Below are 22,313 nucleotides of genomic sequence, written 5' to 3' on the forward strand. Positions count from 1 at the left end.
GTAGGGAAATGTTTTCATTAAGTCATTAATGAAAACAGGAGCTCTTAGGATAATACAGTCATTCTCCAACCTTGTCAGTCTATAACCATGAAAAATCCTTTCATGAAGATACGTCTCTTCTTGCTACCTCAGTCCATTTTAATTGATATTCAAATTATTTTATTCTGCACAACACTAGTTGAAACAACCATATATCAACTGTGCAAAATGAATACTCCAATTTCTGTTAGACAAATCTTTGGTAATAAGAGATTTGATGGCTGACACGTCTAAGGTCATAATTCACATGGTAATGATGTGGTTCATATCATATATTTGTTTATTGTCAGCAGAAGCTTTCAGTAGCCACTCTGAGATTTGGACTGAGCTTGCTACAGTTATGAGCGAAAAACATGGCACACCACTAAAATACAGTGTTATCAAAAGCTTTTAACTTGTTCAAATTCACAGAATCTCATGTAATTGTTTCCACACATGTTGTTATTGTGGGGTCATCCACCAGTGAGGAAGGGGATTAATACAGCCCTCGGGACAAACGGTTTCTGTAGAGAGCACGGCACTGTGGATCCACAACAGTAAGTTTGCCCCTGCAGGTTGCGGCCGTGCTCTTACATGGGTCCTGGGGCAGCAGCCGCCCAGACCAGCCCAGGAGCTGGAGGAGCCCCGTTCCTCCTACTGCCTTGCCTTTTCCATGGGTTGCCTCATATGCAGTGGCAGCTCAGTGTCTCAAAAACCCTCCACTGCAGTAGAGAAAATAATACAGGAAAAGAAAATACTGGCAGGCAGGCAGCCCCAACAAATGGGGAATGAAATGCCTTAGTTGAAAAGATGGATAAATGCAGCTGCAAGAAGTTGTCCCCTCACTTCCCCACAAGTAAGCAGGCACTTCACAGCCTCTCGGCGGTCTCTTAAACAGGCGCTTCTCTTGGGTTTAGTTTTTCATGCCACCAACCTGCAGCAGCCAGGCTCTGTCAGCCATACCATGAGACATCATTCACCTGAAGGAGAAGCTTTAAAAAGACCTGCTGCCTCCATCACTAGTTAAGTGGAGGTGGAAAGGCCAGTTATTCTTCTGTACAGCCATAAGGACCAGTTGCTGGAGATCTGCCAGCCTTTTTGGGGTGGGAGGAGGAGGGAGATGCAGCTGTCAGTCCACAGGCCAGGCCAGGTACTCTGTGTGTATGCTTGCTTCTGCGCACATTTTTTTTTGTAGAGGAGTCTTTATTATAAGCGTGGAGGAAAACCATATTTCCCCAGGGCCTCTTGCTATGTATGCCACATATGCAAAAGCCCTGTGCTGCGTTGGCAGCAAGCAGAGGCAGCAGCAGGTGAGATAATTGATTGACACCAGCATGGTTGTTGTTAAAAGAAAAGCCAGACTTGACCATACTGTCCTATAAAAATAAATCTGAAGTCTATGATATCTGCAGGCCATCTCAGTGCTCAACGCTCACTAATCCAACCACACAGGAAACATTTATCTCCCTTTTCTCCTCAAGAGGAGAGTGTGATTTTTATCATGAATGCCATGTGAAGCATTTTGGTAAAGAAAATGTCTGGCTTTCTTATGCTGGCCATCTGCAGTGTCTCTCTTTTGTAAAAGCCCAAGGAACTGTCTGTGAACTTCAAAATCTAAATACTTGGGAGTTTTTTACACCAGTGGAGGATAGTGCTAGTGCTGGCTTTGAGACTGGGAGGCAGTGCTGCAGAAGTCTGAAGGAGGCACTCACAGGTGGCCAGAACAAGTGTAAAGTAGGTGATGAAAAGGGCATGATAAATCCAGTAATTAGCTTCTGTCAGCCAGAATAAGGGGGAAAAGGAGTGAAAGTTGATCTCCCCTGGAGGTATTCCAGAAGGAGAACAGTAATGAGAACTAAACACCTTAGTTTTTCTTACAATGAATTATGCAAGGTTTGCTGGGGTTGGAGGTGCTCCAGTCTGCGCTGGCAGGATGAATCTTCCCATAACAGACCTTCTGCCTGCTCCCAGGGACAGGTCAGGACTACCGTGTGACAGTGCAATTGATTTGAGCAGGGTGCTCTACAGAGAGCGTGCCTGCTTTACAAAATTACCAATTTCATGGCAATGCTATTAAGTATAATTTTTGGAGCTGTGTAATTTAGTAATTGGCTAAGTCATCTGAGCAATGTGCTAAAGCTGTGCTGACCAAGATCAGCAAAGAGTTATTTCATGTGTGTTTACCTCTGTTACCTCTCCTGCCTGTTTGTAATAGTTTTAACATTCTGTATAGATGTAATGTTCAGTATAAGTTAAAATCCTTAAAGCCTTTAGTCCTGCACAGGAAATAAATGGGTGGCATGAACAATAGCAACATCAATTCACATCTTCCCAGAACTGCCACTGCTGGCAGTCTTTTACTCTGCCCTTTTGCTTCTCAAGTCTCGGGAACAATTCATTGATTTAGAGTAGGGAAGAGACTAAGGATAGGTTGGGCTCCTGAAGGAATGAGATAAAGGCCTTTGCCACAAAGGAAAATCTAAGGGCGCAAACTGCAAATGAGCAGGGGTACAAAGGGCTGTTTCCGAGCCGTCTGCCTATCCTCCTTTCCATTTTGATGCAGCAAGTTATAACTCGTGTGAACGTTGCAAAAATAACAATCGGGCATTGCACACTAAAAGTGCGCCTCATTATAAGACCTCAAGATATCTGCACTGTTCAGGTGTGTTTCAGGGATGGAGATACAAAGAATTACTCTCCTTTTCTTGGGAAACTGAGGAATACACAGATTATGGAGACTGTCTGCAGCTGCACAGTGAGGCCACAGGATGTGCATTGAATCTTGCCTTTTGCTGCTTGTTTCTTGAGGGAAGTTTAGAGAATACTTTTTGTTACTCTTATTAAAGTTTCTTGACCTTTTCTCTGTTTCTTTTGCCTCCTCAAGATTTTTAATCATGTGATTAGCATGTTGAAATGCAGCTATGGAGTAAACCCAGCAAAGAATGGAGTTTTTTTATTTATTAGCCATCTGGAGGGTTGAACCAGACACACATTTTAGAAAAATCATCAGTAAAGAAGACAACGACAAATACTGCGTTTTATTCCTAGCTAGATGTTTTATATTTTCACAATAGGATTATCACCCACTAAGCCTAGGCCATTTGTAATGAATTTGTAACAAATTATTTGCTAGGAAATGATGTTTCAAACCAGAATTTTAATTTAGAACTTTTTTCTTAAGCGTGAACCATTCAGTACTATTTTCCCAGCTTTTTCTGTCACGAGGGCTGTGTATTTGTTTTCCAAATAAAACAATTCTTATGAAAAATCAGGCCTAGCTCTAGCCAGGAGTTCTGTCCTCTGTCCTACAACTCTGCAATGACCAAGTCAATCAGTATTGTCAGAGCATTTAAATCTACTAGACTTAATGAGACATTGATTATCATTTGTAAAGCAACTCGACAATGTTTTGTAGGACTACAAAAGTAGAATCAGTAGAATTTGTAATGTCATATTACAATTTCTCCTTTGTTGGATGGAGGAGTTAAAATTAGTACAATTAGCAACTTCCCATCAAAAGCATTTTTTAAAGAATCCAGCATATATCAAAGTAATTGGGGAAGGAAGGCACTGCTTCAAGCCTCTTCTGTCAAGGTACGTTGGTACTAAAGCCCTAAAATAAGCATACGTGTTATGTGAGATGCCTTTGAAATAAGTCCGTTCGCTGGCAGATAGCCATAACAGTTTGTATTGTAAAGTTCACCTAAGACACAGAGTAAACTGAAGACTGGGCAACAAAAGCAACAATGTTCATGGTACCCACACCAGCTAATTTAAAACCAGCTCAGATATGTCTACACAAGCAACAAGCTTAGAGTGTAGTATGGACTCAGTGTGTGTAGCTCTTTTCTCCGTTTTCTAAAAAAATATGGAATAATCCTTCAAGAATGGGAAGTGGCCACATTTTTCATTGCACACTTCCTTAGTTTGCCATCATTAGCCTCATGGAAACATAGGGATTTGGGAAAAAATGCTGAAAGAAGCCCAAATATATCTATGTTGTTGCTCAATTAAAAGCAGTTCACTTACATCAAGGATGAAGGTGACTCCTAACCCACAGGCAGACTGTTTCAGATTTGGTCACTTAAACTCTGTTTTTCATTTTACCCAGCCTCCACTGCACCAATTGAAATTAAATTTCCAGTATTTCAAGTATTCTTGAGCATCTCTCTGTGAAGCCATGAAGGTTACTGCATTGCTCAAAGCAATGATGAGAAGCTCTCTGTGGTTCATACACAGCGAGAGTTCAATGAACCGTTCTGATTCGTAGATACCACATGCTTGGTGACTTGATATTTCAAAAAATGGATCTTAGCTGATCCATCCCACATGTTTGGCTTCTGAAGGGAAAATACTCATTTTTAAAAAATACAACATGATGAGGAGAGTATCTTCTGCATTGTTTTTGGTCCTAGATAAAATAACATTGGGCTTTTTGTCCTCGAGGTGAGACTGACCCAGAATATCACACACAGAATCTCAAATACAAGGTTGCCAACTTCACGTCAAAGGCAATTAGCAAGCAAGAAATACAATCTCCTCTGTTGACATTAGGGGGCAGGTAGAGGAGAGTGTAACCAATGAAGTAAAGAAGGAAAAAAAGCAACACAACACACATATTTATGCATGTGTCATCACATACTAATCCTTCAGCCCTCGAGTTTGGGCTTTCTGATTCCCAGCACAATTCCAGACGGTTTGTTTGCTGCACACTATATTCTCCTGCTCCACAGGAAGTCATGGTTAGCACTAACTGTACCATTGCAGAATCAGAGCACAATACAGTGGGGTTTGGTTAGGATCATAGGTAAGGCCTTCTGTATATATAAGAGCATGGTATAACTTCATTATTGGATTGTTGAACTGGGTCTCCAAGGAGTCTCTTCTATATATACAGGACAGGAGAACGGCATGGTGGGTTGTAAACTTATTTGTATTAAGTTGCTGAGCTATTCACCCAAGCATACAGTGCTGGTTAGAAAGTGGGAGATTAACCTAAGTCAGATTTGCAGCAGCAGAATTGATAACTGATAGTGACAAAGAAAACCATCCTTTTTCACATTTTGCGGTCCTTGTGCACAATCTAGAAGCAGTTTGTGCTTATTCTCATCTTTAATCTTTTCTGTAACAGTTAAATACCAGCTAACAAAATAAGTTCATGGGTATATCCACCCTGCAGATCAAGTAAAGCACAGTGCAGGTGGTTCTTGAACTAATCCTGAAATAACTAGTGTCAAAATCAGGTGTAATACAACATAAGTGGTAGGAGTCATTCACAGTTACAAAAGTCGTGGGAAAACATCCCAGGGCAAATACTCTCTGACAGATGATCCTCTGTATCTTGCTGTTTTTCTTGTATTCTTCATCTTCTTCCTTCTTATTCAACACTAGAGTCAGCTCTTGAAATAAGGTCTAGAGAGCAGAGGCACAATTACAGAAAGGCCATAATTGTAAAAAGAAAATCAGAAGGAAATTACAAATTAAAGTAGAATGATTGTCTTGTTCACTCTGCCTTTCATTTTCTAATCATCCTAAATTATTTTAATGCATATTTTCAAGCACAAAATTAGCAAAGGTCCCATGATGTAATTCTCCTAACACCCATTGAATATTACATTTTACCAGTCCAATTTCATTCCAATCTTTTGCAGCATCAGCTCCCACCCAGGGCTCATGTGTCATGGTTTAGGGACCTCCTACCTGCTCTGTTTCTTGATAGTACTTTTAATACATGAAGTTTAGGAATCATCATGGAGGTAAAACCAGTTTCTTATTTGTAAAGGCCTAGGAATATAAGATAAAAAAATAACTCTTAAAACATGTTTGTCTTTGAAATGTCTTAAATTAATAATCAAAAGCTCTCATCAAGTCTAAAACAAATGAAACTCTGTCATGAAGATGAGAAACAGGAATTATTAACTGAGTAGCGAGGCTGATGGAGGCTCAATGAGATCATTTTGTTCAAAGATTAAAGGCGATGAACACTGAAATAGTTGAGGAGGATGGATAAGAACACATCTGACTAGAGCTGCTAAATTCAGTAATGATCAAAAGTTAATTATCAAAGCAGAGACAACTACTCAACATAGACAATTTGAGTCAATAGCTAAGCTGCCCAGAAAAAAAAGTAATTTGGAAGAAGTATTTTCCTATAATGAAGTTATATAAAAGACATACATTTCAAAGAAACCTGCCTAAAATAAGATTACATTCTTCCTGATCAGAGAAAAATAATTAGCTCTAATTGACAGACCTGCTGCACACCAAATATTTTCAAACAATATGTTCCTGCTTCAAAGCTTAATGTGTAGAGTTACTCAATGTCACTTTGATTTTGCCTTCCTTTATCTTCTGCCACTGGGCATGCTCATGATATCGCAACAAATATGCTTTGAAAAATGAATGAGCAACACCTATAAGACAAATAAAAGCAGGCCAGATCCTGCATTTCTTTCTCAGGCGGAATCCCTGACATGTATTCTGTGCTGTGTTTAACATCACTGTGGTCCCACTCAGAGGCAAACTGAATCATCTGTAATACGAAATGACCAGTTGCTTGATCATCCAACATTAAACTAGGCTGGCATGTAGAGTATCCTGAGCATTTGCAATATTTGTTTAAAGCTCTGTATGAGCGAGCATGTGTATGAAGGACACCGTCCCTCCAGCATGTGCCTTTTCTTAAGAGTTAGGAAAGTGCCTTCTCCCAGTAGCAAAGGGAAAAAAATGTGGAAATTCACCACGTAAAAATCTAAGGAAAGATATGTGCTAGAACGTTCATGGCCCAAGAAAATAGAATATATCGATAATTCTTTCTTCCTAAAGCTACCATGTTTCTTTCAGGGTAAGCAGTTGCCATCAGTGTAGCCAAGTAGTCAAAAATCAAACATCCAGTTTAGACAGTGCTCTTTAATATTCTATTACTTTGACATTGCCAGTTCTCACTCCCTGAAATATCTTCATCTTCTTTAATCTTTCATGTAAACAGTTTAGCTCACACCATCACACACATGCTCTCCAGAATATCTTCTGCTTCCCTTTGTGTTAGAATTGACTGCATTATTATTATTTACTTGTAATCCTAGACACTCTCCCCTCTTCTGTTTTCTTTTCTTTATCTGTATTTTGCTATCAGTTTTTGTGTAGTGATTTTTGAATAATTCAGGGGGAAAAAAAAATGATTTAGATGCAAGTTTCACATGCTTGAACTCAGAATTGTTATAGTCCAGCTATTTGGTATGTAGAAAGGTTAAGCAAAATATCACTGTACAGTCAAAAAAACTTCTGCCATCATGGAGGGCTGTTTATGAGCTTTAAAAATAATTTTAGTTCCCTGCAGGATGGGACTGAAACTTGGCATTTAGTGGGAAGCTTGGGAAACTGAAATGCCATTTTTGATGGTGTTTTAATCCATTTAAAATTAAGCATTTGTGTGTTGTTACATGTAGTTTATTACTCAGAAAGATTTCTTAATAACATGCTTCTGACTCTGCATTAGCACATGGCAGCTGAAAAAGGGAGATTTGGGAGAGTATCACTGGAATGAGGCGCAACTCACATTATCTCACTAATGAGGCAGGGACCCCATTTCATCATAGGCTTGTTTGAGAGGCCATAATTAGGTTTGAGTCTGTAACACATACTTGTGCGATCTTAAGTTTAGCATTTCCTGAGGTTTAAGTGTTTTATTTAGCAATCCGACTGTACAATTAATATAATTGTTTCCTATTGTGTATTCATTGATTTATTCTTTAGATGGAAAATATAATCCAAATGAAACAAAGACATTTTTCTCTGCACACTGGGAGCCCGCCCAGAGGATTGCTGTTACCCCATCTCAGCTCTCACAAGCTCTAATTCTTTCTCCCCAATTTTAAACTCATTATTAGGGGTTTCCCTGGACTTAAACACAAATTTTATCTTTTCTGTGATTGCAGGCAAAAGTGCCAAAACAGCAGGTATTTTTAAAAACTAGTGCCATTGTAGAGCCCAAAGGAAAACTCATTCTGGCAAAATTTGGAACCCAGTTGTGCAGGTCCTAGAGGTTTCAAGAGTGAGTCAGTTTTCATAAAGGATTTAATTCCTAAAGGGTTTATGTGAGCATTTTTCAGGACCACTAATATTAGCAGTTCCTATGTGGGAACCATTTTATTCCCATCTGTAAGCATAGCAGAGGTTGAAGTTCCTCACCAAAACACTTCTTTTCAATTTTGGTAGGCTTTGTAAAAATATTTCTGAAGGTAATTAAGCACTAAAACTTTCCTTAGGTTTGTGGATCAGTTGTCTTAATTCTGCCTTTCACCGCTACCCGTGCTTGTAATCTCACTAACCATCTGACCGCTCTCCACATTTAAATCTATTACAGTCTGGTTCTGCAAACGCTAGGAGGAATTCTCTGAAATGATATGACAACACCAGTTTATCAGAAGGTGATATTTCAAGCCCTCTTGTGTTAAAACGTTATTTACCTATTGTGAAAAAAATCAGAGGGGGGATGCAAGGTTGGTTCAGATTACATAATTATGCCACAGAAGCATTAAAAAAAAAAAAAAATCTCCACTAAAATCTCGAGCAGCTTAACCAGTGTGATAGACTGGCGCGGCTCTGCCATTGGTGCCCCCAGCTGTGTTGCTTAGCAACATTTTAATTCAAGAAGAATCGAAGGAGATGAAATCCCCGTGGAGAGGGAAACAGAAATAAGAGGGCCGTTGACAGATGATCTGAGTTGTTTCTTCTAATATACTGTGAAGATCACTGGCTCTTTTCATGAATGATAAATGGACTGTACACAGATCAATGGGTTCAGCAATAAACTGGAACCAGGCTCCAGGCCTGAGGTGGTACAGGCCGAGAGGCCCAAAGATTTACTCATGTAGATGATTTGGAGTGTGTTTTCTCAAAGGTTTCACAAGAGGAAATTGATTTGAACATTTGGTCATCCCTTGCCCTTTTCTGCTGTTGGCGAATAAAAACTGTTTTGGAAACGGAGTCCGTTCTTCCCTTTATTTTTTCCTGTTGTTGTTCTTGTTCCAGATAAGGACAGATAGCTTGTGACAAAGGGGCCAGACCTCAGAGCGGGAAATGAAGCAATCGCCCTGAATGAGCGGTTCCTAAACACTCGTGGCCATTAAACATAAACAAACCGCACTGATACCGCAAACTGGGGCAGGAGTATTTAAAACCTGCCGCGCTATCTCTCTGACAGGGTCCGCTCCGGCAGCCCTCTGCCCCGGTCATGGCAGGCTGCCTGGCTGTGCGCTTCTGAAGAGCCTCCATGGGTTGACGTTTGCTCGTGGCTTGGTTGTGCTTTGGTGTGTCACTTAATTGTTTGTCTCCCCCACCCCTCTTCTGTTTACAGGCTGCTGAAAAGACAAAATTGAGAAACATTCCTGTAAAGTAAGTTCTTTTTATATCAATTTGAAAATGCAAGTTTAACAAAGTTCTTGCGTACAATCATTAAAAAGACTAGGAGAGTAAGAAGGGCGATGAAAGAGATAATAGAATTCAAGTTGCCCCTAATCATAGCTATAAAAAGGTCAGTATCATTGAGGAAAGCTTTCAATGTGTCCCAATGATTGCACTCCCCAAGTTTCATCCAGTTTCCATAAATTAATATGTTGTCTATGAATAGCTGCCAAATAATATCACAATCATACTCAATACATAGTGCTTCTAGCCTTGGGGAGGTTTGTACATGCTAAAAAGATTATGATTTTTAATTGCAATCCTTGAGAAGGTCTGACGGGGGGAAATAACTAGAAATGTGCCAAATGATTTCTAGACACATGGGAATATTTTGCACCTATGTATCAAGGCTTCGCCATCCCGTTGATGAAGAGCTCTTTCTCACTCTGTGTGTGCATCTCTCTCACACCATACACACACGTATGGTTCCGCTCTTTACAGTAGGGCTCTGTGAAGGATGAGCAAGCTACCAGGGAGCAATTTCCAGGGCATTTTATGAGAAGTTCTTAAATCTTAGGGCACTAGCAGCAACACTCAACCATATATCATTGAATTAAGAAAGTTGCTATATAGATGTCCTGGCTCTTTGAGAAAAGGCATTTTCAGTTAGAGCTACCAGCAATCAGTGGTTTAAATACTGAATACTTCAGTCTTAATGGGCTCTTATGTACCAATAAAACACATATTTTTAGCTTCAGTAGGTGATCATTGCAGTTTAGCTAAGTCCCAGTAACTGTATATTCCTGTTACAGACAGAGGAAATGTTCCTATTCTTATAGTAGTTTGATGATCATGCTGGCTTTTGGGCTGGAGTGGGTTTGTATTTGTAAGAACATGCACTGACAGGACTCACAAATCATTGTGCTTTAGCACACATAACAAGAGAACACAGTTCTACTTCTCACTTGGCTTCCATCATGTATAGTCATTTACACCTTATAAAGAGAACGCAAAATGTGTATGAAAACTGCTTGGAGTGATTAGGCAAGATGCAAGATAGTCATAAATCACTCCCTCTTTATGTTTCATTCAATCTGATAAAAATTAGAAATGGGATCCAGCAGGGACCTGATAGTACATGAAACTTCTAATAAGACAAGGGACCTTTCTTGCCTATAGGGCTAGTTCAGATTCAGTGCAAGCTGAATTAAAGTCATTGTTAGCTGGTGCTTGTTTAATAGCGAGTGTGAAATGAGCTGTGTTTTCACCTCACATTCTAGAGGATCCAGGAGCTGCAAGGTGATGAGAGTCCTGGGGAATGACTCCAAAATAATCATTTATCATTCATTCACTTTTTAAAAGGTATTTTGAGTCAAATTCTCAGGAATGGCTCATCTGAATTGAGTTTTTCCCACATATAATGGAGATATTGAGCCTTGCAGTTATTAAACAGCATGTATGTGACACTGATGTGCAATTAATCCACCAGAAAGAATTGAGCAAGTGTAACATTTTGGAACGGAAGAAGGCCAGATGGACAGTCTCCCTCTTTCCACCTACATGTGCATATTTCACCCTGTCATGTTTCCCCCAACTGGTTGTTTAACTTCTCTTTGACTATGTTCATGGTGGCAGCTTCAATTAGTACCCTAGGGAATCTGTTATACATATTAATTACACTCTGCATAACAAAACAGCTGAGAAATCTGCCTAGTATTTTTCAGGGACATGTAACTATTTAAGGTACCTGTATACAATCATGATTGTATGCTGAAAGATTACCTCTCAGGGCAAAAGTAAGAACAGTGCCTTTAAGATAGCAATAGTAGATATGGATTGCATTTATATACGTGTCACAGCCACGCTTAGTACAGCTCAGGCTTCTCTAGCTTTTAGTCGTTGCTTTTGCAGCTCTCAAATGTCAAAGAGAATTTCACTTGAATTTTAATGTTCTTCAGCTATGCAAAATAAAGTTAGTAGCTTCCATTGTCATAAGGGCTGAAAGCTGTACAGATTCCTTCTACCATATGTGACTTATCACATACATTTTTAAAAACACATTTCTGTTATTAAGACATATGTGATAGTACACTTCTGCAAATGTGAATTGCTTTTGGCTAAAAGCCATGCACTAATAAGTTGAGTTGAATCTTACTACATTTGACATATTTTACAATATATATTTTTTTTTACATATATAAATATATATATATAAAATATTCGCAGTTGTCATTAGCATAAAAATTTTCCGTGTTTTTACATTGCGCTGACATAGTTCCTGTGTCCCAAAACTGGAATCAGAAATAATTCCTTTTAAAGACTATGGTTTATTTAGAGTCCTTGGACGGGGCCTAATAGTGCCACTATTTAACATTAGTTTAGGAACATGATGAAGACTTCTGTAGAAATGGTCTGTTTACTTTCCATTGCTCAGTTTATTAATGTTGCTGGTTTCATGTTCAGGAGGAAGTTCACTGTTCTTTTTTGTTCTGTTGAATCTCTCCAGCACTAAAACACTTACGGAGGGAAAAAACCAAGGAAGTTTCCTTACTACAGTTCAAATAAGGCAGCCAAGCACCTGATTTCTTAACATCCAGGTGTCTATAGGTGCTTAGACTAACTGCTGTGAACTTCTGATGGCCAAGGTAGATGCAGATGGCATTGAGCTCCTTCAGAAGGCTTGGTCTCAGTTCTATGTTGCTTGTAGTTCTGCAAGACAACACATCCATAGGAACTCATCTTTATGTATTGGTAGAGTCATCTGGCACAATATTACTATAAATAAGTACACAGAAAATAACTGAGAAGTCTCTGTGTCTGCAGAACTGATTATTTTTTTTTGGGGGGGGGGGGGGGGGGGGGGGGTGGAAATAGTGCGGTTGCTTTTCCAGAATAGTAAGACCCTTTTCTGTCCGTATGTGGCACCAAGGTGGTCCCCAAACTGCAGAATCCATTACATTTAACTTATTTATCCTTTCCTGTCCTTGTCATATAAGGAGCACTTGCTTTCTCCCATTGGTTTTATCCATATTTAGATTGTGAGTCTGTAGCAGAAAAGGTATTTCCTCGATGCAAAGTCCTAGATACTTTCTTACTTAGTTCCTGGTCCTTATGCTCTTTCCTATCCCTGAGTCTGAAAGAGGTAACATGACTTAAACAAGTTTACCCTGTGGAAGGCTTACATTTTCTAAAGAGCTGTTACATGAGAAGTGGTTTTGAATTAGGACACATCCAGAGGAAATAATATTCTATACCCTGTGATTTGATGGAAGAGGGGGAAAAGAGCAATAACATTAAAATTCAAGAGTAGCTTTGTTCTGAAACCCAGCTGATGATTATTCTTCCCAGATTTTTTTCCAGGCTTGGGTAGGCAATGAGAGCTCACATCAGCATAGGGCCTTGAGGAATCACGTTCATGTTGACTTGGGCCACATCACTTGTCTTTTATCAGTGGGTTGAGCTGCAGGATCCCCTCAGATCCAGGCACAGTCAGGGTTAGGCCTCACTCTCAAGTACAAACACACTTGGTTTGGAAGCCTGTACATTAATGTAGACTGAAGGCCAACCAACCCAGTGCTTTATCTCTGCCAGTGGCAGAAGGTGGGGGAAGAAGAAGAGCACTTGCAGAGGCATCATCCACTGGGAGTGCCCTCCCACCTGCCTGCACGCAGCTTTTTACACTTCCATAACTGCACGTCCTGTGTTCAGGAGGTGCCAATGGTCTTATCGTCCATGCAAAATCTCTTTTCAAATCCATTTATACTTCTTGTTCCTACAACATCCTGTGGCACTGTGAAAAAAATAGTCTTTTGTTTGTTTTAAACCCCTTTCCTCATATATTCACTGGAATCCATGCAAGTGGTTATTCTTACACAAAAGCGCAATTGATTACTCACTGTTCTTCATTCCTGATATTACATATCTCTGTCCCATAGACCAAGGAGTCTTCTTACTCAAAAGCCACTGGTAATGCTGTTTTCCCTCTCAGTGTGTGAGCCCACCAGTGAGCTAATATAGACACAAGGCAAGTCTCTCTGCAATTGGGAAAGGAAGGCTGTGTGTCTACTGGTTGGGCCGAGACAGCAGTTAGGAAGATAGCTACTTTCTTTTCACTGTTTCCCATATTAAAGAGATGAGTTCTTTCCATGGCAATGCCCTTTGGACTAAGGACTGGATATAATGTCACTCTAAACAAATGCCTCAGATTGCAGTCATTTATGAAAATGGCCAAATGGATTCCCTGGGAAAATGTGGGCAAGTGAAAGAATGATTTGGGTAAAACCTGATGTCATCCAACACTACAAAATACAACAGTTTTGTAAGAGGGAAATTAGATTTTTTTAAATGGAAAATGAATGTTTTTAAGAGTGGTCCGTGTAGTCCGTGAACTGCTGTAGAACTGTGAGAATATTGGAACTGACTTCTTGCTTCAGGGAAGAAAACATTGCCTTCCTCGAGTGTCCTTTATACTCCCTTCTTTTATAGTCCCTTTAAAAATCTTCAATAGAAAGCAATGGCATTTTCCCCAAACACCTGCATATGCTTAAATTTGCTGCAGATTTAATGACTTCCAGATACATGTTTTGGGATTGTAGCTTGTGTTAAAATCCCGATGCTTTTTATATTTTCAAAATATATTTGTTTTCCATCAGCCACAAGTTTGTTAACCAGAAAGACTTTTGGTGTTTATTGTCTTTTCCTACCATAAAATTCATCTTCTCCTCAGAAGGGCATCTGACTTGACTTGGTACGGTTTTCTGTCCCAACCATCATTGGAAATGCAATCCATTAACATCTGATAACTTGACATTTCAATTGACCTCTCATTTGCAAAGCGCAGTGGTATTTTTCGTGGCCTTTTCATCCTTGATTATACATGGAATAGGAGTGACTGTTTCTACTGACTGCACTTTAAAAATATCTTTGTTTTACCAGCTGCAGTGGCACCTTGTTTTTCCCTCCCTGGATAGACCTTATTCTGCATGGAAGGTCTGAGGTCTAAGAAAGTCATGCAGAGCCAGAGGATTTTCTTATTGACTCACTAAGTGGGAGGGCATGCAGGTCAGACTCCAAGGGTTAGTTAATGTATGCTGCAATAGCAGTAACCATAAACAGATCTTTTGCTCCCGTTGGCAAAAGTGCAGGCCAGTGGGCTAGGTCTGAAGGTTGGTTTCCTTTTAACCAGTCAAATCAGGCACTTGTAACCAATAGAGGTACGAAAGGGACAATGTGCCGTTGGTACGCATGCTCAGCTCTTCCACTGCAGGATATCTCCTGTCCTGTATTTAAAAAAGAAGAAGAAAAAAAGTGTGTCATGGCTAGGTTGAAAAAGCCTTCCATTCATGGATAACTGTAGGGGAGGATGGCCACCTATACATATATGGATGTATATATATATGTACAGATAGGCACCTGCTATGGACCATAGGTACCTATGGACATTTGTGTATGTGTACCTAAAGGACATTTGCTAAAGGATTTAAACCACTTTTAAAGAAACAAAAAACCCAAACCTGCTATAACTCTTAGTCTCAGTAAAACTCCCAAGCAATTTCCACACTGCCACCTGGTAGTCTCTGCTTCTAAACCTTCCTTCCCATTGTTTCTCCTCAGACTATTTCTGGCAAACTACTAAATCAGCCAGCACCAATTCAATTAGTTCTACAAATCCATTACAATATAGTGCCTAAACTGCCTGCCCATATTCATTCTCAGAGAAATCCATTCATATTTATGTTTTAATACTTTAAGTCTAGCATGTGAAAGCACTCAAATCCCCAGTAGAAATCCAGGAAAAAGCCTGCTTACAGGCAATTACAGACAATGTTCTTTAGCCCCTGATCCTCCTAGGCTGTCCACTTAGGCATCTACACAAGTGCAGAGTTCGGTCAATAGGGTCAGTTTATTACACCAGCAATAAAGTCCCTCAAAAAATTCACAAAAACCCCAAATGCCACTGAATCTGCCAGCTGGGTCTGTACAGACGTGCAGTACCCACAGCAGGGTCGGCACCTGGAGTATGAAACTATGAAACCCACTATGCATATGCTACTGTTGGGTTCCAGTGAATTTTATTTCGGGGGCTACATTTCCTCAGCAGAACGTGAACTCTAGAAATGTTGCAAAGGATTATTTTACTCCTACAAGTTAAAGGTTAGTGTTGGAAATGGATTATGAAACTGCTGCTTTTAAACTGTTTGCAAAGAAACGTACATATTAAATCCTTTTTGATGATATCACATTAATCCCTAAATACTGATTTTTATGTAAATTTTGACTCTTGCAAAGCTCTGACAATTCAGCTATCCCCATGTGGTTTTATCAGAGCTCAATTGCCCCTTTAGATCTTTTTTTCCTTTTTGCAGTACCTTTTGCTTTATTCCAAAGTCATCACAGCAGCTGGAAGATGTAGTACTTTGGACATAAAATAATAAGTCTATTTCATATTTTACCTTTATTTTCTGAATTTGTTCCTCTGACACATCTTGTTAGATATATTTTTATCAGTCCAAAGGATAACCACAGTAGGGCTATTTTTATTTCTAGGGAAATGATGCATGATAACTACTGGCAGGGCCCAAAACAGTAAATCAGTCCTGTTCCAACCACAGAATGTATTAAAAGTCTGTAGCCTGTGGTAATAAGTTATAATTTAGTTGACTAGCAGTTTGTTTGGACTTAAAACTGTACAAATGAGTCACATTGGCTAAGTCCTGAAATATAAAATAGTTTGTGCTTTATTAAGGTTTTCAGCTACCACCACAACAGGTACCTAGAGAGAACACACATTTTTCAAACGGGTGCAACACATTTTTATAGTGAAATGCTTCTGACTTGATTGTATAATTTATAGTAGATGGTTAAATTACCACACGTCCCGTGTAGTGTACAATGTTTACTTACAAGACAATGAGATGAACAGACTCTGAGAGCTCATTCATCTCATCTTTTACAAATCTGAGCACGCACCGGCGATACTCAGCACCGCTGGCTGTATCCAGCCATGAGGCGCCACTCAGCTGCCAAGCCAGGCATCTTGCTCAGGAGCCAGCACACAACTTCAGGCAGATGGAGAAACCTTCTCTTTTGTGTATTTTTATTTACAGAGACATGTATATGCCACTTGACCAAAGCTAATACTACATTTGTGTAAAATTTGCCAGGAGTCTTGCAGCTGGATAAAAATAAGTATTTTCCTTTCAACTGGGTCACTTTTGTTATTTTTCAAAACAACATTTTTACACCTTCTTTGTGATATAGCTTGTCAAGATTAAATTTATGTCAATTTTTAAAAGTTGTGAAAAAGTGAATGTTTGAGCCAAAAAAAACCCCCTTTTTTGCCTGATTCCTTCTTTTGGCAGAAAAAAGTTAGTTAAGGTCAACATTTTTTTTTTCGTTTTAGCCTGTATCGGCTGTTGATCAAAGGAATACCTGTTCTTCTCTCCTCACTCACACTGTGGTTTTGATCATTTTACATTTTATATTTGTCTTTCCGGTTATTATTTTTAATTTCAAGTTACTTAGCATTTATTCAAACAATTATTCTAAGTGTTTGCTCTGGACATTGCATTAAGTAACAGCTGCTTTCTACCTACCTGTGATCTCTTTTAAATTAATGCTTTAAAAATGTGCTTCTGAGCAATTAAGATATTGCAACCAAGCAACAAATGCTAGCAAAATTGAAGAAAAGGCCTGATCCTGGGATAAACGGGCGTACCCGTTCTGATGGTTTCAGTATAGCTGGCTTCAGACCTCATACCCCTGAATTTCACTGTTGTGCCATTTTTGTGGTGCTGGAAGATAAATACCCAGAGCAAATCTGTAAGTAGTGCTAGTGTAGGTATATGACTATATGGTTTATTTAGGTTCTAGCATGTACTAGACACTCTCCGGATGAAGATCCCTGCCTTGGAGAGCCTGCTAAGAGGCAGTGGATAAAGCTACCAGGCAATGGGATTAAACTGAATATGTCAACAGTATCTTTGAAATCTGTAGGCCTGTCTCTGCTCTTTTTTGGACTGCAAAACTCCACTGGTTTCACTGAAATTTCTCCTAATTTTACATGGGTGTGAGAAGGGAGAATGAATTTCATTGCTCTTTCTGGCTTGTGGCCTTATGATAATATACCTCCCAGGTTTGCTCTGCCTTGCGGGGTCATGAAAATAGGGCAGAATAAAGGTGGTCCTCCTTGCTATCATCTTTTATATATCAAAAAAGGTGCCTGCCATACAGCAAACAGTCCTTTACTTTGGCAGTGAGTAAGTGAAATAAAAGAAAAACAGGTGTCTTTCAAACATTTTTTTTTAAATACAAATAAAAAAAAATAATTATCTGGTGCTAAGTGAGAGAAGTAGAAAAAAAATCCAGTCATTTAGGATCAATGAATATGAAAGAAAGGCAAAAGCTAGATAATGTTTCAGGAAATAACACTGCTACAAGGTTAATTTTGCCTAGTACAACATTTCCTAGTATTGAATTGCCTGATATACTCCCTCAGGGATTGCTCCTGCGCTTGCAATAATCGAGGCTGATTTTATTGGAAAATCACCTCTGGATGAGAGACATACTCTAGAGAGAACTTTGCATGGGTACAAATAGGTTTTCGGTGCCAGTGCCATGTTGCCCAGGCCAGCACAGTTATAGTTCCCAATCTGTCTGTGCATTCAAGCAGCAAATTCATTAGCAACCCTTCTGGCAGGATAGAAAAATAGGCATATTAGGGAAATCTACTTTGAATTGTTTTCAGGATTTGTTGGATAACAGTTCAGTAATCAAATTGCGCCTCCTAACAAGAGCATTAAATATTTTTATTAATAGTGGCAGGGAAGCTGCAGATATTCCTTTAAATGCAGAACGCTTTACCGTAACGCTATGTGACTTGCAAAGATCATGGATGAAAGAAGACATTAGCATAGTTGGAGTGGGGGTGCTTGTAATGTCGGACCTGATTTTTGTTTTGCATTGGATGTCGAGGCTGTGTTGAGGCGCGTAACTCTCACATTGTAATGATGTAAAGATGTAATGTATATTCAAGTATCGGCTCATCCATCAGTCCCTGCCAGTTTGCTGGCTCTTTAATTGTAGAAATGGGCCATATCTTGACAGCGCTGTGCTCTCTCTAACTGTGGGACCCAAGTTCAGATATATGCAGCGGCTTCCAGTCCTTGTCAAGTGGAAACCGAGCATATTGTAAACAGAGCGTGTTTTGCCTCCAGCTGGGAGGAGGGACATGTGGAGCGCCCGCGTACGGGGCCCTCCACTGACCTTGGAGCGACTTTGAGTGTGGGGAGTCTGGAGGAGCACTGGGAAAAGGCTGATTTGGAGAGACAGATGAGTGAGGAAGAAAAATCAAGGAGATTGGCACAAGGAGGGTGGAAAAAAAGTCTTTCTGAAGAAAGCAGGAAAAATTTTTACACTCAAGGCCAACACCGAACCCTTATAATCAGGCTCGTCTGGCCACACACCAACAGTAGCAAGAGGAAAAAATACTGAACGCAGCTTGCAAGCCAAGGTCTGTGCAAAAACTAGTGTTCTGCTCGGGGAAAAAAGGAGCGTGGACTGAATTTATTAAAGAATAAATTATCTTAAGCTCCAGGAACTGACAGGGTTAAAAATTAGGATTGTACAAAATAATCTGTGTACTCTGATTCCTAATTCCCGTTGTCTTCATGATTGTTTCACTGTGAAGAGGAGAGCCACCCTCAGTATCAATCATAGTAAGCTATTTAGACACAGAAATAAGTGGCATATGGCTTAGCACTTTTGGGTCTAGTAATCAAGTAGCAACCTTCTGCAATACAACTGCAGTTCAGTTCCCAATGGGCTTCACTTTGATGATTAGATATATTGAGTTCCCTGTGTCATTCAAAGACGGCAGAATTTCATACAAGTTGGTGTTAGCTTCCTCTCACTTCATTTCAATTTTCAATAACTAGTGTCATCACATGTAACAGTTTCTTCGTAATGGAACTTCATGTCGAATCAGATTTGTCTTGCAAGTAAAAGAGCACTGTGAAAAGTCTTCTGAAATACTGATCTCTAGAAAAATTCTCACCACAGTGAAAACAGGTAGAGATTATTTATTTCTCCTAAAGACCCTTAAGAGCCCAATCCCAATTCAGGGCTGCTCAGAAAAAAAGTGTTGGTATTGCACTGGGGAATGGCATTGGCATTCCTAACAGGACTTACCCCGGGTGCTCGCTGAAGTCATTGTTGTGCTAAGTAAACAGAAAATATTGGTTCTGTCATATTTGAAACCAAAACTATGATATTTAAAGCCAAGTTCTGTGTAAGTGGAGTTAAATCAGAGGAGAATTTGGACTTGAGATATTAATTGATCCCTCTGCATTTCAGCACAGCAGCTATCAAATATTAACGTGCTTTGCTGATGCAGAACTGCTCCGTTCCTGGTACCTGCCCTCTCTCCATCATCTCAGCTGCTGTCCCTGGGCAGCAGAGAGATGTCTGTGCAGGCAGATGGAGGGAGCCAAGTGCTTTGCCCACTGGAGGACAAAGGCATGGACCCTTCTGGAGGTCAGGGTGTAAGGAAGGGAGGGGAGAAACTCCAAGAGTAACCAGCCCAGAACATGCATCATGGTGAGCATGAGCCTGCACGTCAAGTGTCTGCCAGTTCTGTCAGGGATATTTCTGGAGAAATCTGGTATCTTGGAGAATCTTCTACCTATGCCAGTGCTTGAAGACATATCCTCCCCAAAGGGCCGTGATCTCAGTTCTGTCTTTGGTTCCCTGTCTCCCTAAGATTTCCAGAACGGAGGAACTCTTTGAAGGTCCACCTGTGCCACACAACCTGTACCTTGAGATTGACCTGACAACTTGCCATATAGCCCCTCCACATGTACAGATTGTGCCAGATAGCATAACAGCACAAGCAGTGTTTTTAAAAAGTAAATTCTGGGTTGCACATTCACGATGAAGCACTTGCTGTAATTCACAATTAGTCTTAATATGCTGCAAGAAGAGCGACGGCAGACAAATGTCTCACAGCTTTATAAGCCTGACATTTACCAAGCAGCAAAGATGATATGGCTGGCTGTATCACATAGCCAAGACTGCCCATCCCATAGTTTTATTTCTTGGCAGTTTCCTACAATTTTGTGAAATATTTTTTTAATGTGACAAAGTCACTTCAATTACACAGTCATTATAAGTTTTGCCAAGGTTGACTATGGATCGTTTTGTGTTCATTAGAGCACAAAATTAGAATTTTCATTGCAGCAACTGTAAACAGTATTGGCTCAAAGGAGTCAAGCTTTTTTCCCTCCATAAAACCTTGGATAAGCTATAACTGAGGAGTTCCATGGGGTTTTGACAGATTTTAATTTTTTTTTAAATAGCCTTCTGTTGGATATTTTTTCTTCTTCTTCCTAGCCCTTGATATATTTGTTTAACTGAATAACCAGTTCCCTTCAAAATGATGACATTGCCACTATGTGCATGAACAAGCAGGTGCAGTCAGTGTGTTTCTAAGGCTGTGAATATATTATTTCTTCAACTTCTTAAATGTTATAGCTTGGTACCAGTCACTTTAGACCCAGTCAGGGTTGTAAAAGCTATAATCAGTCTTCAGGAACTAACCCTGTTTCAGAAAATACTTCATCATCTGCTTAAGCCCCACTAAGCCCCATTAAGCCTTCACTTAAGTAATCTCAGAGTTTATTACTTAAGTAATAATTAAAGTTTCTATTTAATATTCTCATGGATTTATGGATATATATGATTGAGTTTGCTCATCGTGCTGATGTAAATATAAAGAAATTGCATCAAACCAAATAATTTTATGTATGCAAAAATTAAGCAAATAGGAAATAAATCCAGCACAGGGTGTTTCAAACAATGGAAATAAACAGAGCAGTTTCCAATAAAGTCCAGGCTCTCAAAAGCTGCGTGGAACAGATAGAGACTAGGACTACCTCTTCTTGTCTGTATTTAGAAAAATAAATATGGTCCAGAAAAGTATCTTGGAGAGAAGGAGATTACTTTTTTGGCTTGCTTTTTATAGTAACTTCTTTTAGGTTAATTTAACCTTATTGCTGATTTAGCTTACTAGAAACAATAGTGTACTAAGTAGTGGGAGACTGCTTAGTAGAAAACATAACCAAAATGTCTCATCTGCTAGTTTTTGGGGCTGAAGGGGAACATACACTGCTCTACCTTCCTTCTCTGTCTCTTAGGATGAGGGAGTTTGTGCTGCTCTTCACTTGTGCTTCACTTGGAGGAACTTCCAGGCTTTGTTTTTAATCTAATGTGTATTTACAAGAAAGGAGAGACAACAGAGACTATTAAGAAAGTGGCAAAGAACTTCAACAGACATCCCCATCAGAGCTTGCACAGCAGCAATCCTTTGCAACTCCACAGAGTGTGTGCTCATCTTGGCATGTGGCATGCTCGTGTCTTGCCAATGGGATGCCCAGTCCTTAGCATTTGTGGTTTTTTAGATATAATATGCCATGATAATGTCATTCAGGATAAGATACGTCAGCAAATGCACCAACAGGCTTTATCAGCTTATACCTCTTAGCAAAACCTGGAGCTACAATGAATGGGGACAGCAGCAGACATGCATCAAAGGCATATCTCTTCCTCTTAAAGAAATGTGTTTAACAAGATTATGTACTATTTGCATTCCAAATTTGCAATTAGCACCCCATGAACACACAATGAAATCATCCAAGTGACAGATAATGTGTTAGATACATGTAGTTAGACTTCTGTAGATTAAACACACTGTTAGATACATGCTAGCACAGCTACAGTAACTCATTTTATAGAAATCAATGTAATCTGAATAGTATGAGAGCTCATTAAAATACGGGTCTCTTATGAAACCTGTGAAGTATGTATGTTTGTGAATGCATGTGTGTGCATGCAGG

The 22,313-nt window shown here is 39.6% G+C and overlaps 1 protein-coding gene across 1 annotated transcript in view; it reads left to right on the top strand.

Annotated features, from left to right (window-relative positions):
• AFF2 (AF4/FMR2 family member 2) overlaps positions 1 to 22,313 on the top strand; it is a 264,367-nt gene that overhangs the window by 175,654 nt on the left and 66,400 nt on the right. The window contains exon 11 of the mRNA XM_035891955.1: positions 9,377 to 9,414. Within this exon, the coding sequence (XP_035747848.1) occupies positions 9,377 to 9,414 (38 nt within the window). The remainder of the gene's footprint in view (positions 1 to 9,376; positions 9,415 to 22,313) is intronic.

The sequence above is a fragment of the Egretta garzetta genome, unplaced genomic scaffold, assembly GCF_000687185.1.
Source record: "Egretta garzetta isolate BGI_Z169 unplaced genomic scaffold, ASM68718v1 scaffold53, whole genome shotgun sequence".
In the NCBI taxonomy this organism is placed as follows: domain Eukaryota; kingdom Metazoa; phylum Chordata; class Aves; order Pelecaniformes; family Ardeidae; genus Egretta; species Egretta garzetta.